A 12,054-nucleotide genomic window follows, 5' to 3' on the forward strand; every position below is an offset into this window, starting at 1 on the left:
GGTTTAGGCATGCAAGTAGATTTTGTAGGAAAATGCAAGTGGGAGGAATTTTGGTATTTTCAATTAAAATAAAATCATTTATTTCAATTAAATGGTGTAATTTGCATTTGGATAAATATTCAAATAAATATTAATTTATTTAAATGAGAAAAAGGAAGATAAAGCATTAAAATACTTGAAGACTTTGAGGGAAACCATTAAAGGCTTGAAGACTTTAAGGGAATCAATTAAAGTCTTAAGAAGACTATAGAAGGAAGCCATCAAGTTTGAAGACTTCAAAGCCATTAAGTTTGAAGACTTTAAGGGAAACAATTAAAGGTTTGAGAAGATTCTAGAAGGAAGCCATTAAGTTTGAAGACTTTAAGGGAAACCATTAAAGGTTTCAAGTGGGTGAGGATAAATAGGATTTTAAATAAATAATTTATTTAAAATAGTTGTGCAACTTGCATTAGTAGGAAAATGCAAGTGGGTGGAGGATAAAGGTGATTTAAATAAATGATTTATTTAAAATAGTTGTGCAACTTGCATTTGTAAGAAAATGCAAGTGGGTAGAGGATAAAGGTGATTTAAATAAATGTTAATTTATTTAAATGTGAGGTGGGATTTTGGGGGAATTTAAATAAATATTAATTTATTTAAATGTGAGAGAAAATTTAATTAAATAAATATGATTTATTTATTTAATTAATGGTCTGAATTTGGTTAAGTGAATTAAATCAAATAAATTGAATAATTTATTTAATTAATAGGAGAAGAGGGTTAAGATGAATTAATTAAATATATTAATTTAATTAATTATTGATTGATGGTTAAATAATCAAATAAATACTAAATATTCATTTTAATTAAGTGGACAGATTTATGTGATTACAATATGTGTATTTGCAAATTTTAAATTCCATTACCTTGCTGCTTGTGTAATTAACTTTTTCTCCTATATAATAAGTCTATTTATAATAGATCATGGTTTTAATTTAAAATTTAGATCTTTAGGACCCCTCTCTTTCCCATTTATTATTTATAATTTATAATTTAATTTAGATTTTGAAACCATGTGTCTTTATAGTTTAGCAAACACTTCAATTGGTGCTCAAAAATTAACAAACTTGTGTTTTGTGTCTTCAATAATAAGCTCTTTTTGTTTTATCCTTAGAAAGGGGTCTACCTCCCGAGTAGCCCTTAAGGCTTGGTGAGAGGGAACGACCCAAAGTGGTAACAAGCTAAAGCCAAGCTCTTCCAAGCCACTATAAATAAATGTGTTTATGATGAAATTTGTAAGCAACGGGTGTTAGATGTTGGTATAACGGCATTATGACTCCCCATAAACCCTATAGAGTGCAACCTCTATAGGCTGGGAGGCCTTCCATTTAACAGAGCGTAACACGTTGTTGATTATAGCCACCCAAACGGATGCCCTTACTAGACACCTTTTGTGTTAGAAGCCAAAAACCTTCTAGTTGTTGGCACAACAAGTCGGACCTTTGAAGCGGCTCACAATCTTACGGTTCTTAGTAGAGATACAAAGTTCACCACGGGGAGTTTTCGTGGGGACTGGTGCTTGGCTGCCGCAGAGAAGTGAGTGTCGTGGAGGGGAGAAAGTGGGGTCAAGCACCTAAGTACCTGCTCTGAATTGCGTAGCTCGGGAGTGAGATTCAACAACTACTGTCTCATCCAGCCCTAGGATTTGTGCTTGCATGATCAAAACAATCAAACACTTTCAAACAAACAAACATTGTGTCTTCTTTGTTTTCAAGTGTATGCAAAAATATTTCACATTATACTTGATTCCCCTTAAAACCTATATTATGTGATACTAGGACCTATTATGTGATATTAAGACCTATTATCTGCGTTAATACTTATCTTAAATATGACATAATAGAACCTATTATCACTTAATAGGTCTTATTGTGACTCAATAACATGATCACATATGCAATTTAAACATTTCACATTATATACTAGAGTCTGGGCCTTAAGAGGTCTATATTTATGATATATTAGGGCCTATTATGTACATGTAATAAATTAATGACCTATTATCACATAATTTAGGTCCTAATATCACATACATAATAGGGGACTAATATTTGCATAATATCTAGGTCTTAAGGGGAGTCAAGTATAATGTGAAATGTTTTTGCATAAGTGGTCTTGTATTAAGTCATAAAACTAATAAGACCTATTATGTATAATTTAGGTTCTAACTTATATCATATTTAAGACAAGTACTTAGTTTCATTTTATGGGTCTTTTAATATCACATAATATATATGTCTTAAGGGGAGTCAAGTATATTAATGTGAAATGTTTTTGTATACGTGGTCATATTAAGTAATAATAAGGCCTATTATGTCATATTAGGACTTATTATGTGATTATAGGTCTTAAATGTGACAAATTTAGAACCTATTATATCATAAGAGGTTCTATTTATATGACTTGACGTATGCAAAAATATTTCACATTATACTCAAGAGTCCCCTTAAGACCTATATTATGCATATCATATTAGGACCTATTACATGCGATATTAGGAGGTCTATTATGCAACAATAGGTCTTAAATACATGATATTATAGTCCACCTATTATGACATAATTTTTAAACTGTTGGCATTTTGATGATGTTTTGATTGTCATTGATGAACACACACTTTCTTGATGTATGAGTTATGCTCAACCGGTAATTGTTCCAACCGGTATTGTGTATTATTGAAATGTATAGTCTTTAGACTATTGGTATTTTGCAGATGAAGGTTTACCGATCATGGATTGACTAAATACCCCAAGCGGTATGAAGACCCAAGCAGTTCGAGGATCTCAAGCGGTATGAAGGACCCAAGCGGTAGTTAGCTTTTGATCGGAACACTACGATCTACCAATCTTCATTTTTTTGACAACCGGTAATCGGTATATTATATTAACCGGTATTACTCGGTGATGAGTTACCAACCGATATCACTGTAATGTGTGATGAGTTATCATCCATCGACACTTTGGCGGTGTTTTTGTGTCGTGTTACCAAATGTGTCTAGATGAACTGAACCTAGGAACTTGTAGTCTAATCCTATTGGACCAACATGAAATCAAATTCTTTTATAAGGACATCATGTCTAGGGTTTTATATGAAGAGGGTTTTGTATGTGCGATAATAGAAGAAAAGATTAGGTCTATTTGAAGAAATAGAGTGTGGAGATATTGAAGACTGAAGTAATGTTGAAATGCATTAACAAGGAGCTATCAAGGATCTAATTAAGTAGACTGTGCTATTAGCTAAATCATTCACTTGTTGAATACTCACATCTTCGACAAGTCTGAAGCCCGTAACCGGGTAGGCTCAACAAAGCCTTTTTAAATCCTCTAACAAGGTGGTTCACAACCATGGATCTTAAATCCTCTAAATGGGTAGTCTTTAACAGGACTTATCTCCTAACAGAGATCTAGATTCCTAACAAGATCTGTTCTGGTGAAAAACATTGTATGACCTTAACCGGTCTGGTTACTATTTTGCAGATAGTTACTTGTGAGTTTCTGCTCACCGTGGTTTTTCCCATTTGGGTTTCCACGTCAAATATCTTGTGTTATGGTGATTGTGCTCTTGTGGGTGAATGCTTTGTTTTCTATTTGGTTTGCATTTATCTTAACGATTTATTAGTAAATTTGTTGTACCGGTTATCTACTAAATTGTTTAAGAGTTTGTTTACAATATTTTTTGGTATACTAATTCACCCCCACCCCCCTCTTAGTATTCATCATAAACATCTTACTAAATGTCTTGAAAATTTGGTTTCAAATTAAACTTGGAATTTTGTTGCATTAAAAATATTTTGTCATCTTAAATTATGTGCAAACGAACCTATTGAAGAACACAATATAGTTGATGAACATTGGGAGGAGCTTGCCCAAGTTGAACCAATGGAGGTTGAAGGAGAGGGATCAGGGTCCTTACCTCCTACCACTGGTATGGATGAGCATATTGTGGATCTAGCTAAACAAGTGAAGAGAAATATTTCTTATAAAAATTTAGATCATTTACTTGAAATGGATGTGGATGAGTTGAAACGTTTCAATGAAGAACCTAGACATACTAAAAGGAGGTCAATGAATAAAAGTGCAAAAGTAATAATGTCTCATTTCTACAATCTTGATACTACACTAGAGAAAGCTCAATTGTTATCAATTGTACTTACTCGTAAAAACTTAATAGATCCACTAAATTGTTGGGTATAGATGCAACAAGTCAAAAGAGGAAAACATCTCAACTACAAAAATCTATTGTTGATAATGTTAAGAAAGGTATGGTGAACATTGGTAAAAAAATCTCGAATAGTAGATAAGACCATTTCAAGAAGAGTGATGTTGACATCTTTAGTAAATGAAGATTGCCTCTAAAACGACAAATCTCTTCATTGTCATCTAAGTTTGGTTTTGGTAGAAGGACAATATCAAAATATGTTAAAAGGAGAAAGAGTTTGCATGATACTACCTCAGAAGGGAATTGGGCAATTATGTGTAAAGCTCCTCATTCTGATAGAATTGAAGATGTTGTGAGGAACTTTGTGACAAGTTTTTGAAATGATAATACTCGTCCTTCATCAAACAGTAGAGATGTTATCAAGCAAAGGATTGGCCCTGATCGTTATGATCTCCATGTTAGAAATTGGATAGTCACAACAAAACTTGAATTGTATGTGTTGTTTACTAAAACAAACCCTCATATAAAGATTGGACAAACCATGTTTGAACGGTTAAGGCCATATTATGTGAAAGTAAACAAAGTTTTCGAAATTTGTTTTTGTCGTTATCACATCGAATTTGATCTATACTATCAAGTGTTTCGAAATATTAGAGAAGATAGTGATGGTTATGAAAAAGCTCCTCCTAAACGAACAAGTCAATTCATAGCATCCATCTTATGTGATAAATCATAGGATAATGCAACCGATCAAATAAATTGCATAAAAGGAATTTGTGGAACATGCGAGGACTTGGGTAAATTGTCTTTGAGAGATGAAAATACTGACATGAAGAAGATGGTAAATTGCAAGAGTTACAAGTACAAAAAATTTGAAACAAAATTTGGAAAGGAAACTACAAGGTTAGATTATGTAGAAGAGGAAATATTTGTTGGAACATTTATGAAAAATTTTCGTAAGTTGATAAAACCATACATATGCCATGTTTTTTTTTGTCAAATGGCAAGCAAAACAATTTAAAAAATTAAAACACTTTCCCACTTGGAACTATTCTATCTGTAGTGAACTTCACAGAAAATCACTCTTTTGCACATCAAAAAGATATTCAATCAGAATATTACTTTTCAAAGCAAAACACTATTTTGGTGCATGTGTTTTATCAACATGCACAGATGGATTTGGATGGTGTTGATAGTACATTTGAAAATCATGTCATTAAGAAAGAGTACCACTTCTATATTAGTGATGATAAGAAGCATGACACACTTTTTGTACAACATTGTTTTAAGAAGTTTTTTGAATATTTGAAGAAAAAGGCATAACAATAGTTAAACATTTTGTTTGATCTGATCGATGTGTGACACAATTCAAATCTTCGAAGCCATTTTATGCACTATGTAGATATCATTGAAATGACAAAATACCAAATGTTTGGAGTTTTTTTTAGAGTGGTCATGGAAAGGGTGAACATGATGGTGCAACTTGTATCAAACATGCTCTAAAAAAACATCAAATAAATTACACATGAGATCGTATAAACGATGCACATGATGTTGTTGAATGGTGTAATAAACACTTTGAGCAACCTAATTATCCTAGTGAATCATTATTGAGAACATATAGACCCATTCCATATAGATTGTTTTGAGAGATAACCAGTACGTGTTCTCTTTTAGTGTTTTATTTAATTTTTTTTAATTTTTTCTAAAAATGTTCTTAGTTCAAATGTTTCAATTTAACAACTTGATCTACATATATGTTCGTGTACACATGTACATTTTGCAGATGTGGATAGAAAATCAATGCATGGATGCAAAAAAATGGAGAGGACAAGATCTTTTCATGTACAGATAATCGCCCATGGACATTATACACTAGAGATTATTCATGTTTTTGTTCTGATTGCATTTTGGAAAACTACGTTGATTGTAAGAACCAAGAGCTTGGATATGTTAGTGAATGGAAATTGGTGCCACTAGATGTTTCTAACATATATGAGGATTCAAATGAAGACAAAATCTTTGAAGACATTCATTTGATTTCAAGTGATTATGATCAAATTTCAAGATTGATTAAAAAAGGTATATGACATACACACATATTTAAATTATATATATTTATTTATTTCCTTAAAAAATGTTGCGTACATGTAAATAAATTATATATAAGTTTTAAATCGAGTACGTGATGTTTAAAATTTATTTAACTTGTTTCAAATTGCAGGAGATATTTTTGCAGTCATAGCAGAAGATGGAAATATAAACCGCTCTTGAAACATGGGATTCATTTCACTAAATACCAAATATTTCCAAGAGCGGTCTGAACCACTATGTGATGTGTTGTGAACTATTTAACTTGTATGTACCTAGAAGTACATGGTGTGAACTATTTAGTAGACCTACAAATACAGATCTAGAATATAAATTATTGAATATGTTCATTAACTTTAGTTTGTTCATTTGATATGAACAAGTGTGATTTTTATATTGTTCATGGCTTGCACAGTGGAGTGGATATATATTGTTCACAAACTCTTTTAAATTAATGCATATCTATTGTATACATGTCACATGTAGCAAAATTTAAAATTTAAATTATAAACATATCAATCTTTTTTTTAACTATCTACATGTACATGTAAATTCAATCACAGATGTATATATATAAAAATTTGAAAGTTTTAGAGAACATGTGCATTCAATCATATATATTTAAAGTGTGCAAGTAGTCTAACATGTGTGCATTCAATCGTATATATAATTATCTGAATACAAATGATGCGATATATTTAATCCAGGATCAAATGCACAAACTATACATATATAAAGTATAATCTAACCATACATGCACATGATATATATAATCCAGTCCATCAAACACAAACTGTATAAAGTACATATAAGCTAACATACATGCATGAAATATATAATCTGATCAAACACAAACTGTATAAAGTATAATCTAGTCTAAACTTCATACATGCATGAATATATATAATATGAAAGTCTAAAATGTACATGTATACATAAAAAGATAAACAAATGAGCTATAAAGTCCAACAAATCAACATGCATCATGTCGGCCACGAACAGAGCGACCATCTGAGGGAGAGTCTTGGTCAGAGTTTGGACGTCCAATAGACCCCTGCAAAAGTAGAATTTATTTAAATATTAAATATAGATCTCTAGACACATGTACATCAAATCCGACTAAAGTTAAATTAAAATTAAAATGTAAATTGTAACGCACATACATACATGTACATATATACAAAAAACCATAACTAACCTGTCCACTAACAGCATCAAAAGAATCTCTCCTACGCACATGTTGTGACTGCCTCGGGGTATGTGTCGATGCAGCGGTAGCTTGCCTGTCTCTGAGAATCTCCTCTCTCACAACAACCAATGGTATCCCAAGTCGAGATGAAATAAAACGGTAAGAATGTAGCAGGTCCTCGGCTAAATACTGTGACATCTGTACATGTCTACTACCTCCGACTATAGCTGCTACCTCATTTGGGGAGGGGATGCCAATAGTAATATATTGATCATCTGAATCTGAAGCTTCCCCATGACTAGAAGATGCATGATCTGTGGATGATCTCGAACGTGGTCCACTCATCATATATCTGCCCAGCTTGTCAAATGATATGGTGGTTGCTGCTGATGCAATCTGTCCAATCCTATCAATTGCTTCTCTTTGAGAAGCAATCACAACGTGATTCGCTATGGGGGCGAGGGCTGGGACTACTGCCAGAAATCTGGCCAACAAGGTCCCTGTGTCTAGGCGGAGCTCTATCACACCTACGATATGCATCTCTATCAACAATCCTGCCCCTCCCCTATCCATAATATGCTGGAATATCAAGGTAGTTTGGTTTCATCTGACAATGAACCTCAGCAAATACCTGTTGTGCAAAGTATAAAGGTATCTGGTCGTTATTAGGATAACGACCATGGGCAGCTAAGAAGCATGGGTAAATCAATGATGCAACCCGTGGGTCGATACATCTCGTGACCTGATATCCTCTCACCTTACTCTTCTTCTGATACTGTGGAAAGCACCTCTCCTTGATGGTCTCCTTCGAGGCCACCCTCACCACATCAGCAAAAGAATCAGGACCCCTCACCTCACTCCTCAACTGTCTATAAATATCCTCTATAACCTCATGTGAGAATGAGGTGTGAGAAACTAAGTGGTCCCTCAATGTTTGCAAACTATCAAAAATGGATGTGCATGTACTCTTGTACACGCCATCAGTATGGGGGTCATCTAATATGACCCTCAACCTATGCAACTCACGATCACTGTATTTGAAAATGGTAGCAATGTCGGGCAACGGGGGATCCTGGTGTGGAGGATCTATACCATCAATGTGTGGCTCCTGATCAGGAGCCTATGAAGGTATATCCTGGGACGCCATCTATCTAGGTATGTCATAAAGTTAAAATAAATACGTAAGCACACACACAAGAAGTGCATTCAATTTAAAACATTAAAAATTAAAATCAGTTAAATTCTAGAGAGAGAGAGAGAGAGAGAGAGAGAGAGAGAGAGAGAGAGAGAGAGAGAATATTTCAGAGAGAGAGATAACATCAATTTCAGAGAGAGAGTTAACATTAATTTCAAAGAGAGAGAGAGATAACATTAATTTCAAAGAGAGAAAGATAACATAATTAATTTCAGAGAGAGAGATCATTAAAGATATATAATTGTCATTTAAATCTTGAATACATAAAAAATTCAAGAACATGATATATAATTTTTATAAGTCAATAACAAAAAAAATTAGACCCATATTTTATCGTAACATAAATATTTTTGTGTATATCAAAATTATTTTTTTTGTTCACTAAAACATGGGCATTGATCTACAAAACGGAATGTAACTTCTCTAAAAATTTTGACATTGTTTGTTATTGAACTCCATATCTCAAAAAAATAGAGGTCATTGTATTTTTGTAATGGGCATATGATTATAAAATTATTAAATCTGTAATATGTAATCCTAAGGGGAATGTCGTATGTACACTAGGATGTTATAAGGGGTCACACATACATATAGTGAACTAGAACACACATGCATGACCCCTTCTAGGACACATACATGTATACAATAGGATGTTATAAGGGGTCATATGTGGTCCTAAGGGGTCACATGTGTTAACGCGTGACCCTTTAGGACCACATATGACCCCTTAGGACACTATGTGATGGACTAAGGGGTATGTTGTTCACAATAGGATTTTATAAGGGGTCATATACGGTTCTAAGGGGTCGTGCATGTGTTAGAACACATGTGTGGCCTCCTTAGGATCATATAGTGTCCTAATGTTGTATGTACACTAGGATGTTATAAGGGGTCACGCATGTGTGACCCCTTAGGACACTATGTGATGGACTAAGGGTTATGTCGTTCACACTAGGATTTTATGAGAGGTCATATGCAATTCTAAGGGGTCATGCATGTGTTAGAACACGTGTGACCCCTTAGGACACTATGTGATCCTAAGGGGAATGTCGTATGTACACTAGGATGTTATAAGGGGTCATATGTGGTCCTAAGGGGTCACACATGTGTTAACGCATGCGTGACCCCTTAGGACCACATATGACCCCTTAGGACACTATGTGATGGACTAAGGGGTATGTCGTTCACACTAGGATTTTATAAGGGGTCATATGCGGTTCTAAGGGGTCACGCATGTGTTAGAACACATGCGTGACCCCTTAGGACACTATGTGATCCTAGGGGGAATGTCGTATGTACACTAGGATGTTATAAGGGGTCATATGTGGTCCTAAGGGGTCACGCATGTGTTAACGCATGTGTGACCCCTTAGGACCACATATGACCCCTTAGGACACTATGTGATGGACTAAGGGGTATGTCGTTCACACTAGCATTTTATAAGGGGTCATATGTAGTTCTAAGGGGTCACACGTGTTAGAACACGTGTGACCCCTTAGGACACTATGTGATCCTAAGGGGAATGTCGTATGTACACTAGGATTTTATAAGGGGTCACACCCTTAGGACCACATATGACCCCTTAAGACACTATGTTATGTGGACTAAGGGGTATGTCGTTCACATTAGGATTTTATAAAGGGTCATATGCGGTTCTAAGGGGTCACGCCCTTTAGGACCACATATGACCCCTTAGGACACTATGTGATCCTAAGGGGAATGTCGTATGTACACTAGGATGTTATAAGGGGTCACGCATGTGTTAGAACACATGTGTGACACCTTAGGACCACATATTCAACCCCTTAGGACATTGTACATGTGATCTTAAGGGATCGTATGTCGTAGACACTAGGATCTTATAAGGGGTCATATGTCCAGTCCTAAGGGGTCACACATGTACAGTGTTAGAACACACATGCATGACCCCTTATGACCACATATGACCCCTTCTAGGACACTATGTGATCCTAAGCAGTACAAGTTGTATACAATAGGATGTTATAAGGGGTCATATGTGGTCCTAACGGGTCACACGTGTTAACGCATGTGACCCCTTAGGACCACATATATGACCCCTTAGGACACTATGTGATGGACTAAGGGGCATGTCCTTCACACTAGAAATTTATAAGGGGTCAAACATGTGTTAGAACACATGTGTGACCCCTGAGGCCCACATATGACCCGTTAAGACACTATGTGATCCTAAGGGGTATGTCGTACACACTAGGATGTTATAAAGGTTCATATGTGGTCCCAAGGGGGTCACACATGCGTGACCCCTTAGGACCACATATGACCCCTTAGGACACTATGTAATGGACTAAGGGGTATGTCGTACACACTAGGCTTTTATAAGGGGTCACATGCGGTCCTAAGGGGCCACGCATGTGTTAGAACACATGCTTGAACCCTTAGGACCACGCGTGACCACTTAGGGTCCACTATGCGATCCTCTATGGTCCTAAGGGGACGTATAGTGTCCATAGGGGCATATGTGGTCTTAAGGGGTCATGTTGTGTGTGTAATAGGATGTGAAAAGGGGTCACATTGTAGAGGATTTATTTTGTCTAATTTGTTTAAATTTGTTATCTAAGTTTTCTAATGTTTTTTAAAATTAAAATTTATTAATTTTTCTAACGTTTTAATTTATTATATTTAGATTTGTAACATTTTTCTAATTTTATTTTTTTTGCTAATGTTTTTCTAAGTTCTAATTTACTACCTTAGTTTTCTAAGTTTTTCATAACATTTTTTTTTTAAGTTGAAAAAAAAATACATATACAGTTATATAATTTTAAAAACAAATTGATAAATTTCAATCACAACATTAAATTTTCAAACGTTTTTCTAAAATGCTGAAAAACAATAAATATACAATTATTTAATTAAAAAAATAAATTAACAAATTATTTATTAATTTTTGAATAAATTTAATTAAAAAAAGACATTATTAAACAAAAAAAAGGGTTATTTTGTGCACCTGAAATAATGTAGTTCGAAAGTTGAAAGGTGAGACGCATTGGCTGATGCAGACAGGGCACGGTGACATGGGGTTGACGTCGGGTTTGCTCTAACCCCCACTGGACAGAAAAATACAAGTTTGAAAATGGCAGTTTAATTGTTGTTTACAGATTTTATAGAAGTTTGAAAAAAAACAATTTTAAATTGGGTTCAATCGAACCCGCAAACCCACTCAGGGTTCGATTGAACCCGTGTCCGATGGTGGGTTCGATCGAACCCAAAGGGGGGGCTCGCTCGAACCCCCCTAGTTCGTTTGAACGGCCCCGCAACATAATTCTCCACTTTTGCCAATTTCCTTCGTTTGCGAAAGTGGGAACCATTAATGTGGGATAGCCGTAGGATAAGGTGAGATTAA

At 34.7% G+C, this 12,054-nt stretch overlaps 1 protein-coding gene across 3 annotated transcripts in view; it reads right to left on the bottom strand.

Moving 5' to 3' along the window:
* Positions 1 to 7,160: 7,160 nt before the first annotated feature.
* Positions 7,161 to 12,054, bottom strand: part of LOC131039814 (uncharacterized) — a 39,256-nt gene continuing 34,362 nt past the window's right edge. Inside the window, exons 4-5 of one of the 3 annotated variants that reach the window (XM_057972661.2) lie at positions 7,487 to 8,624; positions 7,161 to 7,342 (exon numbers count right to left, since the gene is read on the bottom strand). In XM_057972661.2, coding sequence (XP_057828644.2) covers positions 7,262 to 7,342; positions 7,487 to 8,050 — 645 coding nt within the window. In that variant the 5' untranslated portion in view covers positions 8,051 to 8,624 and the 3' untranslated portion in view covers positions 7,161 to 7,261. Of the gene's footprint in view, positions 7,343 to 7,486; positions 8,629 to 12,054 lie in introns of all 3 variants that reach the window. The other 2 variants (XM_057972660.2, XR_009104727.2) reach the window with 2 other exon arrangements.

Source organism: Cryptomeria japonica, chromosome 7 (assembly GCF_030272615.1).
Source record: "Cryptomeria japonica chromosome 7, Sugi_1.0, whole genome shotgun sequence".
NCBI classification, from domain to species: Eukaryota; Viridiplantae; Streptophyta; class Pinopsida; order Cupressales; family Cupressaceae; genus Cryptomeria; species Cryptomeria japonica.